The sequence below is a fragment of the Salarias fasciatus genome, chromosome 1 (genome assembly GCF_902148845.1).
Source record: "Salarias fasciatus chromosome 1, fSalaFa1.1, whole genome shotgun sequence".
Taxonomy (NCBI): Eukaryota; Metazoa; Chordata; class Actinopteri; order Blenniiformes; family Blenniidae; genus Salarias; species Salarias fasciatus.
In genome coordinates this window covers 33,932,532-33,953,689 of record NC_043745.1, presented here as the reverse complement: position 1 = coordinate 33,953,689, position 21,158 = coordinate 33,932,532, and the positions used below count along the sequence as shown (strand labels likewise).

The 21,158-nt window shown below is 45.4% G+C and overlaps 1 protein-coding gene across 2 annotated transcripts in view; it reads right to left on the bottom strand.

Annotated features, from left to right (window-relative positions):
• Window positions 1-452: 452 nt before the first annotated feature.
• Window positions 453-21,158, bottom strand: part of mpped2a (metallophosphoesterase domain containing 2a) — a 79,654-nt gene continuing 58,948 nt past the window's right edge. For both annotated transcript variants that reach the window (XM_030095753.1, XM_030095760.1), the window contains exons 6-8: window positions 2,990-3,105; window positions 1,346-1,459; window positions 453-758 (exon numbers count right to left, since the gene is read on the bottom strand). In XM_030095753.1, the coding sequence (XP_029951613.1) occupies window positions 640-758; window positions 1,346-1,459; window positions 2,990-3,105 (349 nt within the window). In that variant the 3' untranslated portion in view covers window positions 453-639. The remainder of the gene's footprint in view (window positions 759-1,345; window positions 1,460-2,989; window positions 3,106-21,158) is intronic.

Below are 21,158 nucleotides of genomic sequence, written 5' to 3'. Positions count from 1 at the left end.
AAAGAAAAACAAAAAAAATGGATAAAGTTTGTGATTGTTCCTTAATTTTCCTGGTGGAGTGCAGCTTGGCGAGAGAAACCGAAGCCGAGAGCAGCACGGACGCGCAGCAGCACCGTGGCGTTTCCCGGGTGTAGTGGTGAACGTTTTGATTGCACGTTGCTTCACACTAAGTTTTCTTTTCTGCTCAAACCCCTCTGGATTCTTCATTATTTTGCTGTTAAAAATTATTCACATTTTTCTAGCTGCTGACAGAAAATGGAGTGTGAGATAAAGAGTATTGCTGAGTTTCTTCGTCGGTGGAGTCACTTCATCGACGCAGGAGGGAAACTCACTGCGACTGTTCGGGATAAAAACAAACGGGTGAAACCAGGATTGTTGGCACAATCTTTAGAAGCAACAAACAAAACAACACCGGTATCCTCCTTTAACATTCCAAAAAGCCCCCCCCTCCCCCCCACGTCTCCACATCTTCTCAAGCTTCATCAAAAGCGTGGAGAAGATTGAAAATTTTACAAAGAAACACTTAGATTTTTTTTTTTCCTTTTTAACTTGTCATATTTATAGAAAAGAAGTAGTTTCTCCGGCCCGTGATCCTGGAACCCCCGCCCCCCTCGCCCTCCCCGTCCCCGTCGCCTGGTCTCAGGAGCTGGAGGGGTTGGGCAGGTCGAACACGATGGGGGGGTTGGTGGGCTGGAAGCTGACCGTGCAGGTCGACGCGTTGATGAACGTCGTGTAGCCGTCCGTCATGATCCCGTACCCTGAGGACGAGGAGACGGAGAAGCTCTCTGTCAATGACGTTCTCCTCTACGGAAACAGGAAGTGACTCCGAGAGTCGATACCATGAGAAAATCAATGAGCCTTTTCTTTACGACAGGCTCGGAACTGGCTTAACTGTGTCGAGTTAAAACTGTCCCAGGACAATAGAACAATATTTAATTTATGACAGTCTGACAAAATAAGAACATGATTCTACTGAATGATGCCGACAAATTCAATATTCATTTAGAAATTACACAAAAACTGAAAAATGTGATCATGTTCCCACAAAAAACTTCCACAGTGAGAGTAATAAACCACTGTTTTCAAAGCTTCTGTGGATTTAATGAAAACCGGGAGGTGATAAAATGCTGGTTTGAGTTCTCGGTAGGTCAGTTTAATCCACACAGTTCTGTGATTTGCTTCTACTCAGTGTTTTCATTTAGCATTTCAGTTTTCTAATTTTGGTTATGAATGACTGTGAAAACCGAGCACGAATTAAAGCATTAATGTTTTGTTAATTTCCACAGAGAGCCCCTGACAGCGGGGAGCTTCTACACACACGGAGTCGATCTGTCTTCCTCCTCACCTTCGTGGATGCCTCCGAAGGCGTGGAGTTTGGGTCTCACCCTCTTCTGCACCGTGTTGAGCAGCTCCACGCAGCCGACTCGCTGCAGCTCCTTAGGGACCCAGTCCCTGAACCCTACAACACACATTCACCCACAACGGTAAGAAATCAGCCTCAACAAATCCTCCACAGTCGCTTGAATGTCCCATCAAGTTTCAGTCGTGCTTCTTAAAACAGTCTGCAAGCACGTTATTCGTCACATGTATGGATCTAGTGGCTGAGTGAGTAAGTCTACTTATTTAAAACACTCTGGCTCTGAACATCGACACAAGGATTGTCCTAAATATATGAGTGTATCGCTTTAAGAGTCTCTTGTCATAAATGAGCTAAAACTGCAGTTTTACCCTTTATCGTATGTTATCATGCAAAGGAGGGAACACAGACATGTGAGGAGTGATTCTTCCAGTCCCAGGAGAACATGGTGTACACAATGGAGGCGGCCATTGTTGTTGTCCATCTACTCAAGCATGTGCAGAAGAACTACTTATTCCATCTGTAGTGCACATGCACAGTGGTGTTTCAGAAAAGTTGCATTTTCCCCATGTACATGGAGACTTACTTGGAGAATTTCCAAAACATTCCATTTTAGAAGCTGTTTTTAAAAGTTTTTTTTTGGCTCCAAACACCGGACACCCAAAACACAACAAAGGTTTTCCATTTCCACCTGAAAATGTTGTTGTGTTAACGGCGCCTTCAGTATATCATAGAGAAATGTTAGCATGCTAGCTAAATGCTTTCCTGCTTTGTAATACCAGATCATACCACAAGGTGGTGCAGTGAGTCGAGAAGCAGCAGAGGAAACAGAAAACACCACTGCTGTTGAAGATCTTGGTCACTTCGGTTGAAAATGCTGCATTTTGTATCCCTTCATGATTATTTTCTAATGTCCGACCAAATTCAGCTCTCGTAAGGAACAAAATACGATCACAATTGATCGCCTTTTCATTTGACTCAGAGGAAATCCATTCTTGGTATTTCTTCCCTCGCGTGTGGAGCCCACTCTTTCATTCTCCTCCCACTCCTCCAGCTTTGGAGAGAGTACATCCTACATCTCGAGCCGCCCCCTCCCTCCGGCCCCGCTCGCTTCTCCCGCCGTCTCCCTCTCCAGTCGTTTGCAGCGTCTGTCACACTGCTGCGAAATCGAGTTTCCATGCAATCAAACGGCCACAGTGGCTGCCGCAGCAGCAGAAGCAGCGGCAACCCTCCGTAGGCGAGCGGGAAGGAAATCACTCAATAAAGCCAGATGGAGAGTGCGAGGAAAAAGAAAACACACACACACACACACACACACACACACACACACACACACAAGCTAGGGGAAAAAAATCATCTGGGACCCAAACAACTGGAAGGAAAACCGAATCAGTCGGCAGTGGAAAAAAGAAAAACAAAAAAACAACACAAACCAAACAATATGTAGTTTCTTTTTTATGAACACAAATATTGAATTATGGAGCATGTATCCCTGCAGTGGCTGCTGGGTTCTGATGAAAACAACGCTGGCTGTGATGCAGGCATCTAAACAAACTCGACCCCGACACGCCGTCCAGACGACAGAAACAGAGGCAGGCGGAGACCCAGAGGTGATTGGTTAATTGGACTCACCGAGCGGAGGTCCGTGGGTCATCAGGATGTCGATGCCCTCGGGGACCAGGTTCCATTTATCCAGCAGGGACTGACCCCGGGGCAGGTTGAACCCCCAGCCGTTAAACCACGGAGTCCTGCGGAGCCGGAGAGGCAGAGATCATGTTAACGTCACCCAGGAGACCGAATCTGCCGTTATTAGAGCGTGCAGTAGAAAATCTATCAAAGAGAGACGTGAACTATTGACTTTCTGTACTTTTCTCACACCATGACACCAATAAATGACACTCAGAGGTGGAAATTCTTCTTTCAGATGCTGATTTCTTGATTGTGGATCGTTACAAATTTCACAACCATAAATCAAGCCTTTATATACACGTGCCCACAAACACACAATAGAGGATAATCAAAATCATGAACCAGTTTGTGTTAACCCAAAATAACCCAGGTGCATTTCTTCTGTGAGAAAAATCAGAAACCAGGATTTTTTTTGGCATTTCTAATATTTTTTTTGCACGTTATTCCTCGCTAATTTCCAAGAAATCTAACTAAATCAAGAAAAACAAACCGTAAGAGATGTGTGGACCCCGCAGCACAGAAAAACACTTCAGACAGTCGCAGCGTATTATTGCACAATTGCAAATTACCTCCAGCAAAGTGAAAAAGCATGAGATGGATAATCACTGCACTCCTGCCTCCAACACCTCTGATTGGTGGGACTGTTTGTCCATGAAATGAGAGCACTTGGTCTGATGCACCGGAGCAGGTTTCTGTGACCACGAGTCGCAGTCAAGATTAATTAATTTTAGAAGCGCGCCTTAAACGACTGACTGCGTGGATCTCGTGGAAGGAGGGAGGAGGAGGAGGAGGAGGAGGAGGAGGAGGAGGAGGAGGAGGAGGAGGAGGAGGGAAGAGAAGAAGTGAATTTCTAAACAGTGGGGAGCCACGTCACGCGTCAACCCCCCGCTCCCTCTGCTACCCATCCACAGATTGATTGACAGCAGCCGGGGCCACCTCCAGCAGCCTGGATGGGCGCCGCCATCTCCAGGGTGACAGGCGGCTCCCTCAGCCTTTCCTGGCAGGCACAAAGCAAGCCTGGATGTGGCTGGGTGGGAATGAGGGAGGGATGGAGAGACGGACGGACGGACGGATGGATGGATGGATGTAGGAGGGCCGGGGTGAGAACAGATGAAGAAATAAAGTGAACTGTACAGGGGTTAGATATAAGAGCGGGGCTGTGGAAACCGAGGGGAGAAAAAGAAATCGAGTAAAGGCCGGTTGATAAATTGAGCCTTCATTTATCACAATAGTGGTAATGGCAGAAGAAGGCTGACAACAGAGGAAAGGAAGATAGATTATCATCCTGTAATGCCTCAGTATCTGAGCTGACCTACTGCAGCTACAGCCAGACAGAAAAATCTTTTGATTTTAATTTTTCAGGTCTGCAAGAGGAGCTTCCAAGAATAAAACCAGGATTTGGGCTTCTGGGTGTGGGACAGAGCGCCGAGTTCGGAGCAGCGCGCAGCCACTTAGTGATGGTGTTTGACCGAGGGGAAATCCGAGCCTCGCAAACATCAATAGGCATTGTTACAGTGAAGGATGGACGCTGCAGCGCTAATCAATATCTACTGTTGCAGAGGAAGGCCGAGTGGGGCTAACCGGAGTCGGAGCAGACTGGAGATGTGTAAAACATGAGCTCACGATCCTCCTCGGTTCATTTCCAAACACAACCGTGCACCTCAGCAACACGCTGGAAAACCCTGCTAATCCAGCAGAGAGAGAGAGAGAGAGAGAGCAGCACTACGATGCCGCTGCTGCTCAACCCATTCGGCGTATTGACTGTTTGCGGACACAAAGCCGACGGTTGCGGCGTCGGACCCGAAGTCTCGCTCTTTGATTTGCTCGCTCAATCGTCGCATCGCTCTCTCGCTCGGTGGAGAGCTGAGAAATGAGGTTAAAAATGAAATGTGAGGAGCGCGCCGGGGAGTGAAGGCCACAGACTGAACTGATTAATTAGAACTAATCACACAAATCAGAGCTAATGGAAGTCTAATGGATTACTGGGAAGACTTGTGCGATGCTGCTTCTGAGACTGGGGGGGGGTGAGGAAACTTAGAAAGCAGTGAATCAGAGCAGAGCCGGCCCGCTCGGTCGGTCGGCTGACTGCACATAGAAAGCACCAGCAGGGTATTTGTCTGGCTCTCTGCTTTTGACTAATAGCGACAAGGCCAAAGTCTGAAAAATGGCAGAACGTATTTCAGATCCACCCCTCCTCCTCCCGCTGCCACTTTCCATTCAGAAAAATAAATCGTGGTTTCGTGCAGCAAACATAAATAAACAGCTGGAACTGTGATTTTGCTCTGTGTTTCACATGTTTTATCCCGCATAAACACATTCATCTGGGGAGATGAAACATGACCCCTGACATGAGTCGCGGATTCGGAGCCGACCGAAAGGTCCTGCCTGAATGCAGAGCGGGGCGCTGCGGCTCGACGCCACAATGGCCCCATTGTCGACTGTCTGCCTATGAAATATACCTTCCATGCAAGTGCATTTGTTAACCTCGGCCAAGATTAATGACATCCCGGTCACATAAAGGAGAGATTGTTTCCTGTGTGGCTGTGACACAGGTTTTTATTATACTGTACTGCTCTGCGTGTGTGTGTGTGTGTGTGTGTGTGTGTGTGTGTGTGTAGGCAGAGTGCACATCCACCAGCATCTGAGTAGGATGCTGAACAGAATGTACCGCAGCCTGTAAGCAGATCAGCCACAACATAATGACAACAGGTTAATTGAATAACACTGGTTATTTATTTTATCACGGCACCTGTTTGCTCGTGGGTGAGTTTCATGAGGCAGACATGAACATTTGGCCCTCAGAGTTGATGTTTTAGAAGCAACCAAAATGCATAGAAAAAGGTTAACCTGTAAATATTTCAGTGAGTTAAACAGGGATCGAGTGTGTGTGTGTGTGTGTGTGCTCAAACAACTCCAGAGCTCCTGTTCTGCAGAGGTAAATCAGGAAAAGCGACAACAGCATGATGGGCATTCCACGCTCATCGATGCACATGGTGAGTAAATGTTTTGACCCAGCGGAGCTTCTGTCACTCAAACTGCTGCAAAACTTAATGCTGGTTCTGATGAAAAGGTATCACGATTCACAGTGCGGCACATGGCGAGCAGAGCAGCCGGGCTGCTCATGCTGAGCCCAGTCAACCGCTGAAACCGCAAGATCGGGACAAGCGAGCAAAGTGAGCATCGGAGCTGGACCATGGAGAGGTAGAAGAGGCTGGCGTGGTTTAAGAGGTTTAAAGACAGCAACAGGATGCACAGCAGGAAAAAACACCAGCCAGTGGAGACATGGTGACGCTCGGGGCAATAACCTGAAATCTAACCTTTCAAGCAGATGCTTCTTATACACACCCAGCCGAGCTCAACACTGATGCATGATCTCAATCTGCACTGAGACGCCTCCTATCTGGACAAATGAGACAATGCAGAGACATTTCTGCAGGACGCATCGCACTGGGATTCTTAAGGAGCTTTGTTAGGAGATACGATAACCTTGGTTGAAGCACTACGACTTCCAACACCAGCAGACCCTGAAGGGCTCATTCAGTAGGAGAACGTGTATCTGTACTGTACAGTCTGATTCATAAAGGTTTCTTACGGGACCTGAAAGACTGCGGCTCCAGTTGTGGTGAAACTTCAAAAGATTCAGAGAAACTCAAGCCTTTGTGGGTCAGGACTGCCTGAGCAACAAAGGAAGGGTCATAATGTTCTGGCTGATCTGTGTGTGCATGCAAACCAGTGTGTGTATGTGTGTGTGTGTGCCTTGACACTCGCCATCTGGAGAGTGTCGCCGTGGCAACAAAGGAGAAGCATTTGGAGGCAAGCACAGTGGGAAGTAAAACAGCGTCACAGAAATAGAAGCAGAAGTGGAAAATGGGAAGAAAAACAAAAGAGAGGGAGAAAAGAGAGAGGAAAAAAAAAACAGCGAGCAAACAGGCGCAGGAAAGTTACGAAACAAACTTCGGCTGTTGTTTCAAACAGGACCGACGCTAATCAAAACCGAGGGGAAAAAAAAAACACGAGACATGCTGCATCAAAGGAACAAAACCTGGACGGTAACAGGAGCATTTAACCATCAGCCCACCTTCCACCCCAGGGGTAATCACATGGTGCAAATGGGTTAAAAATCTCTCAGCACAGGCAGGCTGGCGGCGGAGGTGAAGCAGACAGAAGCCATTTAGCCCTCGTGTGCTGAACGTCAATATTCAATTAGGCCGGTGGACATCATTAGGACGGCGGCGCAGCGTCTCTCTGGGCGTGACACCGCTCTTAACCCCTCTGCTCCCTCGAGCTGCTCTCGCTCGCTCTCCGTCTCCCCAGACAGGTTACAGGATAGCCCCCGCTAATAACACACACACACACACACACACACACACACACACACACACACACACACACACACACACACACAATGTCAACGCCTTGCTTCTCTGATTACACCTTTTAATTAGACTCCTCCCTCATTTAATGACTCATCTTCACCATTTTTATTATTTCACAGCTGGATCGCACATTTTCAAGGGAAGGACTTCTGATGGTTTTCTGACAATAATGTGAAAAAAAAAATATATTGGTGTCAATGAATGTGAATGGAAATTCATATTTTGATGTTAGTTATGAGAATAATGTTTGTAAACGATGCATTTTTCAGATTTCATTTGTCTTATGGCGGCACCAAAAACATGAAATGACTTTGGAAAAAAAATGGCAAAATAAAGAAAACTTTCATCCTTACAGTGGATGTAACATATTCTCACACCAAAAAAAAGTAAAGTTGTGCATTAAGTTAAACAAAGCGTGTATGTGTGAATGAGTTTCATCACGGTCAGTTTTATTTCCTAACTGAATGTTTGCGGGTACATTAACCACAGTGGCAAAATGACGGCTTTTTTTGTTTGTCATCCAGGAGTGATTTGTTTTGTCAATTTGACAGCGAGTTAAAACACTCACAAAATCCTGAACCGCTGATTAGTTTGCAGAGGGAATCTGGTAGTTTTACACCGTCGATCTCCTGTTAAACAAGCTGCTTCTTTCAGTGAATGACCAAACAAAGGCTTTTTTCTTTATTCCAGATCAATCTCTTTTATCCTAAGTCTCAGTCTCTCTCTCACACACACACGCACACACGGTTGGTGTTCAGACTGTTTATCAAACACACAGTGCAGACCAGCAGCCACCGCTGCTCGTCTAACCCACACGCGGCTCAGACGGACCTCGTAACAGTCAATGTATCTGATAACGTCAGGAAAACGCCGCCTATTTCATCGTGACATCTGTGAAGATTCATTTCATTCATTTCTTAAGCCCAAAAGCTGAACTAAGAGTCTCCTAACAAGCACTAAAAGATGTCCTGAAACTCCAAACTGCACCTGATAATTTATTCCTGTAATGATCTTAGTAGGTATCAGTGCGCGCTTTACTGTAATGCAACATATGGTGACACTGCTTCTGACAAGGCGGAGGATGAATTAAGCTCGTAGTAATTAAAGGTCAGAACTTATGAGGAATACATTAAAAAATAAAACTTTAGATATACAAAAAAGCAACAAACTAAAGGGCCAAGGCAACAACAGCAGTTAGGTCACATGAAGGTTACCTGGTAAACTAACTAATATTTTGTATTACATTAGTTGAGATGGAGGAAGATGCTCTAAAATAGGGATGCATGACCTGAAACAAATGGATAAATGACAGCTGTAATGAAACACCATCATACTACATTAAACTCTCATAAAGAGAAGTAAACGTTCATTTAAGGCTGACAACGCATTGAAAAGCGCAGCATCCTGTGGATAAAGGATGAATGCTAATGTCACAGTCTGAACATCTTCACACTGACTCTCTGCTAAACGAGCATTACAGAAATAGACAGCAGCTCTAAAACTGTTTCTATGGTTTACAAAAAAAACCTCAGAAACTTGAGTCATACCCATTAAGCAACGACACATCTCTTCATACATTTCCAACACTGTAATTAGATTTTAAAACAATCACAAAAGGAGACAAATTTTTCCAAGACAAAGCTCTGTCTAAAAAAATAGGGGGTGGCATCTGACATTCTCCAAAGCTGGCTGTTACTGGCCGATCTTTCTTTAAGCACAAGTCATGGCCTGGATTACTGGCCACATTTCTAGATTACATTTTTCTATAAAAGGAATAAATGTGAAAAGCAGAGCAGCAGCAGCAGCAATAGGTCTGACTGCATCTGCAGAACATGTGGGGTTTTGAGGCTTTGCTTTGATTAGATACCAAACTCTTTCTGAACTTCAATGATTAACATCGTTGTGTCTTTGTCCGGCTGAATATGTTACCAACATTTAGGCAGCCACTTAAAAGAACTTTACATGCGATTATTCCCGATTCATTCAGTTCAACAGCGCAGGGAGTGCCTGTGTGAGCTGTGTGTGCTTGTTTCGGTTCATGTTCTGCAGCAGAGATATGATCGAAACAAGTCTGAGGTAAAGTGCGATCCGTCATCTGAACGCTGCAGAGCAGCTGCATCCTGGGAAACCGACACACCGCCAGGACGAACGAGGCGCAGGGAAACCAGCTCGCCAGATAACAAGAGCAAGAGAAGCAGGGTGAGTTAAGAGAGAGAGAGAGAGAGAGAGAGAGAAAGAGAGCGAGAGAGCATGCAGGTCCAGCGATCCATCGTGTCTGACCTCTGAGTCAGAGCGGGCCCGGGGTCAGCTGGGGGAGGGGTCTAATTGATCAACCTGTCAGAACCAATGAGGAGGGCCATGTTAATGGGACTTTTATAAGCCCCGCGGGACGCACCACCTGACACTCAGAGCAGTATGAGTATGTGCAAAGCAGAGTGCGTAACCTCTGTGTGTGTATGTGTGTGTGTGTGTGTGTAATCCCAGAGCCCAGGTAGCCTTATTAAAAGGAGCCAAGTGGAGACTCTGGCTGGGGTTTGACAAATGGCCTCTCAACACCAAGGCCACCTTTGCAAACTTTGGGGACGAGGTAGAAGGCGAAGTCACAAGGGTGAAGGGGCCTTGCTGGTGCATGTGTGGAAAGAGAGGGAGAGAGTGTGTGTGCTGTGCCCCGGCACTAATAACCTGTGCCTAGTGACTGATGGAGTGTGGAATGGATTAATCTCTCTGCAGTCATGCTGCCAAACACAGAGGCGCTAAGGGTTAGCCACCAGACTTAGCCCGCTTAGCAGAGGCTACGGCCATGGGGACAGGTTGATTCACACACACATACACACACACACACACGTACTCACTCTCCCTAGGGTTCATCTCCATGCTGAGATGCAGCCAGCTGCAGTTTGACCTGCAGGCCGCTAATGTAAAACAACCGCTGCAGACACTTCACAGCAAACACAGCTGCTCCCAGCGACCGGCCGGCCGGCCGGCTCCTCGCACACGCAAGTCCGAGAGCGTCAAAGGGAAGCGCGGACAAAGGAAAACCCCAAAAAACCGCCAAGGAGCCAACATGTAGGTCTGAGAGAGTCAAAGAGAAGCGTGGACAAAGGAAAACCCAAAAGGCCAAGAGCCCAACACTGTAGCAGCAAATCAAATGAGAGTGGAGAGGTTCAGAGTGTTTCCCACCATCGCTACTTGTGAGAGACTTCTCTAACCATGACCCACCCTCCCTGTAATGCACACACGCACACACACACACACACACGCACACATGCACGCACACACAGACGCTTGGCTTCACAGCAGACGGAGAGACACCGGATTAGCACAGACATCAAAGCCATCAAAGACCACCGTAACTGAAACTGCCTGTCTGGAGAGTGACTGAATGCGCTCACCATATCTGCGTGTGTCTGTGTGTGTGTGTGTGTGTGTGTGTGTGTGTGTGTGTGTGTGTGTGTGGCTGACCATGCGGTACAGACAGATGAAAGTGTGTGTGACTGCAACAGCGGGGAGCAAGGCGTGAACTATAAGTTGAAGCAGAAATGGCAAAGGTCTCGGTCTGCTTGGCTCAAAGGAGCCGCGGGACGCCTGCAGTGTGGCCGCAGTGGCGTTTCTGGACCGTCGAGACCGAACCTGTGCGCTTCCGTTAGTGTTCAAGCATATGGCGCCGCGTTCATTTATGCATCTATTTACATGGTGCAGGTATTACTGAGAGCTAATCTGCTTTTTATGCGGTCACAGACAGTGAAAGCTGTTTACTCAGCCCACACTCAACACCTGAAATCTCCTGAATTTGAATTGAATAAAACCGAAAACTACAAATCATGATTGAGAATCATGCTCCAGTGAAGCTTGCTCCACTCAGACTCCTTTCTCAGAGTCCCTTCTCGCCCTCTTGCCCCTCTAACAAATCAACGTCTTGGCCCATTTTAACCCTTCTTGTTTTTCCATTAATCAACCTAAAGCAGTGCATCAAAGTCCCAGTTTTACATTGTTTTATGCGGTGTCACATTTGACACTTGCAGCAACAAGAGAAAGATTGCCCACCATGCAACAAAATTGCAAAAACGCTTTTTCTTTTTGTGAAATTGTGTTAAGAGTTGTGTCTGATTTACAGTGAGCTCCAGAGCTGACATCTGCCCCGAAGCAACAGCTGCAGGTCCCTCCCCGTCTGCGACGCAGCAAAAGATCACAACCCTTTCAGTGCTCGGAGTGTCTGGCATTTCACACTTAGGGCCTGATGATAAGCACAACACACCGGCATTCAACACGGCTGCGCCTCAGGTGGGTTTCACAGTGAGCCACTGTGGAAGAGGGAGAGAGCACGACGCCAAGGTAGGCAGAGAAAGAAGGTGAAGAATACTATTATATGAAGTCTGGAGACTTGAGGTTCTGCTGGCAAAGTGTTATGTGCAAAGAAGCGTGAGTTAATGACAAGATGAGACCAGCAGGCTCTGTGATCACGTGGAGACCAAGTTGGTGAGTAAGCCTTAAACAGAGGGGAAAACGATTAAACTTAAAATTCAAAGGCATCCCATCGCACAGCCGATGCAAAAGTCAATAAACATTATGCAACATTATGCAACGCGACAGCTTACTGTTCAGAGCTGTCTGCTCATTTCATGCAAGCAAAATTTCACGAATGGTCCTGACATTGCATAATTTTGTTTATCTGAAAACATCCGAGCTGTTGCTGAGGCTGTTTTGTAGTCACTGGATGAAGGAGGAATGAATGTGTAGGAACTGTGAGTAAGAACAAATCGCAAGTGTTACAAACGTGCTGATGCGCGAGAACGCTGAGATGAATTTCAACAGCTTCCGCCGGCCTTCAGTTTACAGCCGTGACTCAAAAGTTTGTGCTTACAACACTTGAAATGATCACCCATTCTCCTTTTAAAAGGAAAAAAAAAAAGGACTTGTTTCAGGTTTTTAAGAGAGAATTCATCACCTCTGGCGAGATAACTCTCAAACCTGAAACAAGTGGATTTACTTAAAAAGGAGCAGAAATGGCGAAAAGAACAGCCTGGATGAATGAATATCACTACAAAATTATCACAGATCATTCAAATTTTTGAAAATGAAAGAAAATGTTCAGGGTGGAATTAATTTATTCCAAATTACTAATATTACTGCAATGGGGTCGATTTTTGTACCGTGCAACTCTACTGTAGTTTATTTTCCTCATATTGAAGGACAATACACACCTTACTTTACTATTCTGTAACTCATACAGAGCATCACCCATAATTACAACTAATGAATACCGGATCAGCTGTAGTTTTGTGTAAATAACTTATTCTTTCAATTTCTCTGATCATTTATTTTCATTCTTTTCCATTTTAGAAAATTATGTTAATGTGTCCACTACAATAGTACTTTGCACTTTTCCTCAAATATTATCGCTGCATACTTGAGCTCACATTTCCAGTGGTCTATGCAAATGTAATGAGGTAAAAAAACAAACAAAAAAACCCCCAAAAAAACAATTTTACTACCTCCTTTTAGAGTTTTACCGCTGTGTGGAATTACTGTACCTTTTAGTAGATTAATTGATTCATTTTTAAAAACCTCGCTCGGGCTCTTGTGTTTCGAGCGTTGATAGAAGTAAAATGTGTCGATATCGAAGTGCTCAGAACACAGAAATGTTTGGGGTTGCAGTATAAGGGCAGCAGCGTGAGCGTGGCGCTGCCGGGGGGTGAGGAAGGGGGTGGGGTGGCGGTGGGGGGGGCACCAGGTGGGTTTTGGTGGGAGCAGTGAGGTGTTGTGGGAACATAGATGCAACTACATGTGAACATGGAATTGAAACACTTTGAAATATGGATCTGTCAGGAAGCTCGAGCGGCCCGGAGAAACTGGAGACCGGCCTAATAAAGGGGGGTGGGGTGGGGGGCGGGGGGCAGTCTGGGTCCTATTCAGAGGCGGCGTGGGGGGCTGGGGGCAGGGGCCAAGACCCATTCAACCTGCCCCGAGACGCAGGGACAAGGGTCCCATTACCCTCCTCCAGCCCCGACCTCCATGAACTTGATCCAGGAGAACAATGTAAAGGGAGGGGGGAGGGGCGGGGGAGAAAGGAGCGAGGGGGGGGGGGGGGGGGGGGGGGCAGGGAGAGGATAATATCTCTGGGAAATTAGCAAGCTTTCCTCAGTGACAATAACGGACAGGCAAGGTTTCCCAGCTCTGCCCCAAAGACCAGGTCACTGGGTTCTTTTTTTTTTTTTTTTTTTTTTAAAAAACACATTTCAAACCAACAAGGTGATCCGTGGTGGAAAAAAAAAAAAAAAAAAAAAAAAAAAATGTAACGCAGGTGTATGCCTTTCAGCCCGTTTCAAAGCTGCAACCTATTTCTGCTTTTCTTCCTCAGCACAAAGACAACAACTCCAGGTCTGCAAGTTAATTGAAAAAAAAAAAGGAAAAAAGAATTGAAAAAGTGGTTTTGAACATTTGAACTTTCATTTAGCGACACACAATACTGAGAGCAGATAACGGATGAAAGGAAGTTATTGAAAAAAAAGGACCATTGTGCGATTTGGCCTCTGCGAGCCATTGTGCCGATTCAGGCCTGAAGCTGAAGGTCTGCCGCTCTTCATATGAACAGAATTTAAACAGAAAGGAAGATGAAATGCGCTGACATGAATTGACACAAAGGTATGACACTAACATAACTCAAACTCGAAAGTCCTTCTTCTCTTCAAAAAGAGCCAGACTGTGTCCAAAAATAATAAATGATAATAAATTATTGAAAAACATCAAGTCAAGTGCTTCTGCCCTGTTTCCTTCAAACACGAAATGCTTTACATTTCTCTTCAGCATTCGTGCTTGGAAAACTGCACTTTAAAGGGCTGTTCAGGCAGAACAAATAAAGCTGCCCTTCAGTTTACAATTCATCTGTTAGGTCGACACAAAGAGTTCAGAAATGAGTCAAACCATCAATCAGAGGAATTGGTTCGTGCTCGCGGGAACTTGAGGAGTTCGGGATATCTCACTTCCGAGTTGGGACCTAGTGAGTCAGCACAAATATAATCTGCAGGAAAATGACAGTATGGACAGTTAAATGGGAAGACTCCCATTTCAGAGTGGGAAAAACACATATAAACTACGTCAAACTGTGAATTTTTCACAGGCAAACCAGCGAGAGCACCGAGAAGCAGATTTGAAATAATTCAACTGTGAAGCAATAAAGCATCTATGTGATAAATTGTGTTTTTTTTTTAACTCTGCAGTCTGCAGTTAGGAAACCTCACTGCAGTGAAGGTGAACAAAAGTTGACTTCTCCAGCCAAACCCAGGTGGCTGGATGGCAGCACTCCAACATCTAATATCAATAATACTGACTTCACATTTATCACCTCATGGTTTGGCTCATATTGACAAATATGACTAATATGATAACTTTGTTTATCTGCAGATTCTCAGCTGCGCCAACTCGCCACAATGCCAACATGTGGACAAAATGATGTCTGTTAATTTAGCTCACTACGTAAACTTTGTGATTCGTGATTTGTTGACTTGATATCATTGATTCTCAAACTGTGGTGCATGTACCACCAGGGGTCCTCTAGTGGCACATAAAGGAAAGCTAGCGTTAGAAAAAAGAAATCGGTTTGAAAACATGTCTTATTTTCATAATAGCAATAAGTATAATTTCTATGTTTGATGTAATAAAAACAATTATTGCTCTTCCGTATATAGAGTTAGTCCTTGCACCAAGTTAGAATGAGTTTATTATAATGTGAATCCTTTATGCGGCGTTTACAAGACACCGTCTGGTAAGAAGATCAATATATAATTTACCTATTAGTAGTAAACAGGTCTCCTTTATGAACTGTGCATAGCTAATGAGGAAAGCCTTCCATACTGAGTCTTCATGCTGGTTATAATGGTCGTACTTTACAGGACTGTGTGTATGATATAGGTGCAGGTGTAACTGTGCACCTTTCCTCTTTGTAGCTCGTAGGTGAAAGCACAAAAAACACACAACTTTTCAGTGTGTGGACAGGAAGCTTTTTCTTCTTTCATTTCATTACATCCTTTGATTATTTTGTGTTTGTTTGCTGTGCAGTAGTCGAGCACCTCTCCTCCAGGAAACAGCCGTCTCTGGCAGAGCTTGTCAAAAAGCGCAGAGCGCGGCGGCCTTGTCCCGACACGACAGGCTGACCGCTCTCTGCTGCAGGAGTCAAAGGTCGCGGCCGGAGAACGAGGAGCGGGTGTTAAGGCAACAGGAAGGGTCGCGGCAGAGGTCGAGTCGGTGCAGATACGCGGCACCCCGTCCGTGGCCATTGTCTCGACCTTACAACGGGGGGATGTTAGCGAGGGCACGGAGACGCGGCGCCGACAATAGGCACAGGAAGGCACACAAACTGGCATTGTTGGACTCAGTGGTTTGTATACAAAGAGCCGGAACAGAGACAAAACAAAACACACGGCGCTGGACGTGGACGGCCTGTACGGCGGAGAGCCGGAGGGACACAGGCGCAGCTGATATAATTACACAAACAAACAGGAGGGCAGATTTAGCTGAATATTTTTTTACAGAAACTCCACCAGCAGAGAGTGAAAGCAAACTTTTCATGAGAAATGTTAAAGACATGCAATACTTCTGTGATTGACAGGAAAAAAACCCCTGCAGTCTGCACAGATAAATAGAAAGCAACATTTATTCATCTGAAATTGGAAAATTCTTCATGAGAAACGATTCAGTTTTTGCCATATTTATGAGTTCTAGAAGTTCTCCATGATTGTTTGATCAGGACAAAACAACTGAGTTTGCACATAAAGCTTTCACAAATACCAGTTAACATTTTTTAAAATCTTATCTGGACATTTTGAAATGTCAGTAATCTGCTTTTTAGCTTCAAACTCAATTTTTCGAGTAATGAATAGAATGACTGATAAAAAGTAATTCAAGTTGCAGGTTATTCTGTATTAAAAGTTGGATTGCAGCCTGATGCTTGAAAAAAACATCAATGGGACTCTTTGCAGTTAAATATTTTTTAGACAGCATGATTAATCTAAAAACAAAACAATAGTCTGGTCCGATCGCTGCTATCTCGGCTCCTCACTCCTCAATATTTCCCGTAATTTGTCAGATCCTTCAAATCCACGTCCCAAAAATAACTTTTTTCTTTCTATTTTCAGTCGTTTCCCGGACTCTGATCGCTGAAAGAAGGTCACAGCTTGTTCACCTTTTTATTTACGACTGGACATCCCCGCTGACACCTGTGTGTTCGTAACACCGCCGCCGCTGCGGCGAGGAGTCTAAATTGAGCGCGCGGCGATAAGCAGAGTCCCGTCCTTGCTACTGGAGCTGTGCAGAGGTCAGCAGGAAGGAAGGGAAGTGCGGCGGGACGGTGTGAATGCTATCACCGCGGCGCAGAGACCAGTGGGTAGGCTGGCCTTCTGTTTACGGAGCTGTCGTTACCGCCGTGATTGATGGCCCGCTGCACACAATCCACGGCTCCCCCCGCGGGGCCGCACTCTGCGGTGGGAGATGGACTGGGAGAGGTGGACGTGTCTCAGAGTGAGGAAGCCAAAGAAAAAATTTTATAAAATTATCCTCGAAACTTGAGTGAATGTTAGGTTCAGTTTTTAAATCTTGTGAATGTCAATTCAATCACTCTGTTTAGTTTTTATTTTGGAATTTTATTGATCACAATTTCACATTGGGAATACTTTCAGTTTCAATTCATTTTGGTTTCACTTTAAAAAAAAAAGTTTTGTTTGTATATTTAGTGTGGACAGTGGCTTGAAAAATGGAAAGTCAGAGAGGGAATAAATACTCAATGCTTGAGAAAGTGAAACAAGTCGAATGAAAACATATACAGTGCTTTCAGGTGAAGTCGGTGGAATTTTCAAAACGCCCAGCAATAAGCAATAACTTTAAAACCACACACACACACACACACACACACACACACACACACACACACACACACACACACACGCAAAGTCCTCAACAGGAATACAGTAAAAAGAATACACATAGTGACTTATTTAAAATAAGTTGTATTACAGTGCGGTAATATTTTGCAATATCATGTGATAATTATCGCATTCAAAGTTTCTGCTGTGACAGCATCAAGCTGACATGAAATATTTGATCAAAAATAATGAACTGATATTGTAATGGGGAAGAACAACAACGCAGTGGTCTGCATTTCCACCTCACAGCGAGGATATCTGTGGTTTGATCTCAGACTCGGAGTTGTGTAGTTCAGAGGAGTTTTGACTGTGCTCCTTGTATGCGGTGCTTTATTGTGTGTTTCCTCTGGGTCTGCTCCCACAGTCCACTGATGACTCTAGATTGCTGGTGGCTGATCTGAGTGTCTCTGTTTCTCTGTTTGCAGACACACTTTATCCTTTTGTTTTTTTAAACAACTGTGTGTGAAAATGATGAGGATTAAAAAGCATGTTGGACATCTCTACAGCATGATTCCCTGCAACATATTCTTAAACATGGGCCTGGATTCACGGCTGTCAGGGTGCACGATGTCCCGGCTGCAGGAACTCGCTCCCGCTCAGCACACGCTGTCACACCAGTGGCTGATCTGGCGGTGAATCGGTGTGTCGGTCCGTCCCCACAGCGTGGCAGACAGGTTTCAGATCACAGTCTACCTGTGCGCGCCAGTCTGGGAAAAATAATGTTCTATTTTTATGGTGTTCATTATTTACAGGATTGGTTTTGTGAGCTCGGCCATAATGTTCAAACAGGAGAGGAAGTGCTTTATTGTCTTGAATATCAATGTTTACTTTAGCTGGTGCAGTATTCTTTATTGTAACCAGGAGACTGTTAAAAGCATCCCCAGACATGAAAAGCATATGCGAGTATGACAAAAAAAAAAAAACAAAAAAAAAAAAAACACATTTGCTTTAATTACCTTCAGTAAGTCTACAAAGGTGTAATCCTCACTGAGTGCGCTGTACTCGATACAGATGGCCGGAGCTGCGACGTGGGCTGCTTTTAGAGTGTTCGAACTGCAAAAAAATAACACCTTGAATCCGCGGAGCGAGCCTTCCCTTTATCTTCTTTCCCATTTAAAGCCGTCTTAAATCATTAATGTTTTCTTTCCTCTGAAACTTGCAGGTGAAATGAGTGGAGCTTGCACGTCTTTTCTCTCTAACAAAAACCTTGCAGCACTTAGCATCTTCAGTGTCGTGTCCAGACTTGTTGTCATTGATGGTATTATTTATTTATCTGAGCTTTTTTTTTTTTTTTATGTCAGCTCAATTCCACTGTGCCAGCACTTAGGTGTGTGACCTTTCACACCAAGCTCCGTAGAGGAATAATGGCCAGGACAGGGAGCTATGAGGTACACTCCGTCTGAACTGGAGTCTATGTTTAGGCGGAGAGGGGTAAAAGATGCAGCTTAAGCAGGGCGGCCACACCTCGAGCCACTGCAGCTGGGGACACAGGGCTTCCTCTGCTTTTCAAATATTTATCCCTTCATAGCGTGAGACACAGCATGGGGCGGAAAACAAGATGGAGCCATGCTGTGCCCGGGATCTGCCAGTGTACACACACATATACACCAGGACAAACACAGCGAAGACAGAAAAATACAACAAACAGATGGGCAGATTCAGATGTCAGGGACATATATGCCCCCCCCCCCCCCCCTTTTTTTTTTTTTTTTTTTGTTAAACTACAGCACTGATAGTGATTGAAGCTGCTGCCAGTCGGGCGACAAAGCAGCATGGAGGTTTTAGCATGGGGCAGGTAGCCTGAGGTCGGGTTCATGCGGGGAGGCTGGTGGGGGTCGTGTGCTGACGGATAGCCTTCATTCTCCGGCTGGTTGCTAACCTGGGCTCCCTTCCAGGGGATTGTGATTGCATTTTATGGCCTTGAGCGGCCTCCTCGTGCCATGTATCCCTCCTCATGTTGCAGACATCTGGCTAGCTCTGGGCTCTTCTAGTCTCCCCTATGCTCCCTGCTGTGCGGGATCGTTTGATTAAGCCTGCATCGCTTGTAATCAGGCTCAAAGCCCCGTCCGTCCCTCTAACTGCAAAACCTGCCTGCAAACAGCTAATACAAACTCAGCAGCACACCACACAAAGGACACGAGGTTTTAAGGTGCAGCAAAGCTCCCCAAATAATTGAAACCCCCACTGAGGCCGGTCGCTTTCAAGGCGTAGAGATGAGAGGTTCAGTGCGACACGCAGAAACCGTCATGATGAGCTTATTTATTTTTAATTGCTGCCTTCATGAAACACGAACGTCTTCCGCTGTGAGTCTTGTGGATTATACTATGAAAATACCCACTGATTCTTCAAATCCTTCCTCCGTTTCAACTCATATTTATAGATGTCAGGAGTTCATCTTTCATGGTGATCACAGCAAATAAAACACCATTAATGCGTCAACTGAAAATTTTAACTATACAATAGCTGTAAATATTGCATTTTCGGCCCGGTTATTTTTTTTTAAGCTTCCATTCATCGTCCTTTCTCCAAGTTCAGCTCCTGGGGAGTTGGCGCCTATGTGATGATCTTTTAGCCTGTTGGACGACTTGCGTGTTTTGACGAATCCTCAGTTGTAAACTGAGTGTCTGAAGTGTGGCAGGTAGATGAGAGGCGCTACGTTCTCTATATGTTATAAGAAATCAGTCCTGATATCTCTCCACCTCACTGTCTGTCCTTCTGCAGTCTGAGTTTGATTACCTCCACTCCTCCTGTTGTATTAAACGCACACACTACATCCCCAATATTACTAGTAGGCGTGTTTTGATTTCCTTTAAGCTTGGTCTTATAAATAAAATAAATGTTTCTTTCTGTACATCATTAGGGCCACCCCTGATTTAATCAGCCTGAAGGTTTAGAAGATGGATGATTGATTTCGATCCAAACAACATAGGTTGGACTCAGATTATATTTTTTTTATTGCATTTGCTGTTAAATTGTGATCTGCAGTGCAGCCACTTATTACCCCTTCCTCACCTGCCCCATCGCTAAGCTATTTATTATGAAGGTGACTAACCCGCACAGCCATTAGCTGCAGTGCTATTCATATCCTGTTAGTTAGTGCAGGTATGCTGTTAATGGGCGACGTGCCATTAATTCTGCAGGTACAAAGAGACGTGACCCCGTTTCAGAGAGCGGCGGCGAGCCCGTGCGCTGCCATCACATGGCCGCCGTGTGTTTAACGGGCCTCACAGGGGAAACAAACTAACAGTGTGTTTACACAGTGGCATCTCTGAGCTGGTATTAATAATAGAGCCACTTAGCATTCAGAGGCACTGGTCTCAGCCACGCTGTTTGTTTCACAGGTCATTAAATTTATGCCGCAGCCCTAATGTTCATTACAGCAGCAAGCTGGCCAGGGGTCTGTAACACTCGCTCACTGTCTTTAATCCCCCGCTGTACTCCGAACACCGACTTTCTTTTCATCCCTCGCCCATTCTGCCTCTCTCACATCTTCCTCCATTTGCTTGACAACAATCTTTTCCAGGTTTAATTAAAAGGACTGTGCCGGTGTCTCCAGGTTCCCTGCCTTTACCCCTCATATCCTGATTGCATCTTACAACTGCAGCGCACACGCAGATCATTTCAAACAAAATGCCCGGAGAAATATTTCAGTGTGGGAGAAATATGTGCGCCGTAGAAAAGCTACGTTCTCCAGAGGTGTAACTCTTGCACCCGAGCTGCCGGGAGGCCGGCGTTTTCTGCATCACCTTCACAGTAAACACTGATCCTTGCTCAGGATTAAAGACCGCTAATTTCACTTCCACTGTAAACAAAGCAAAGTCA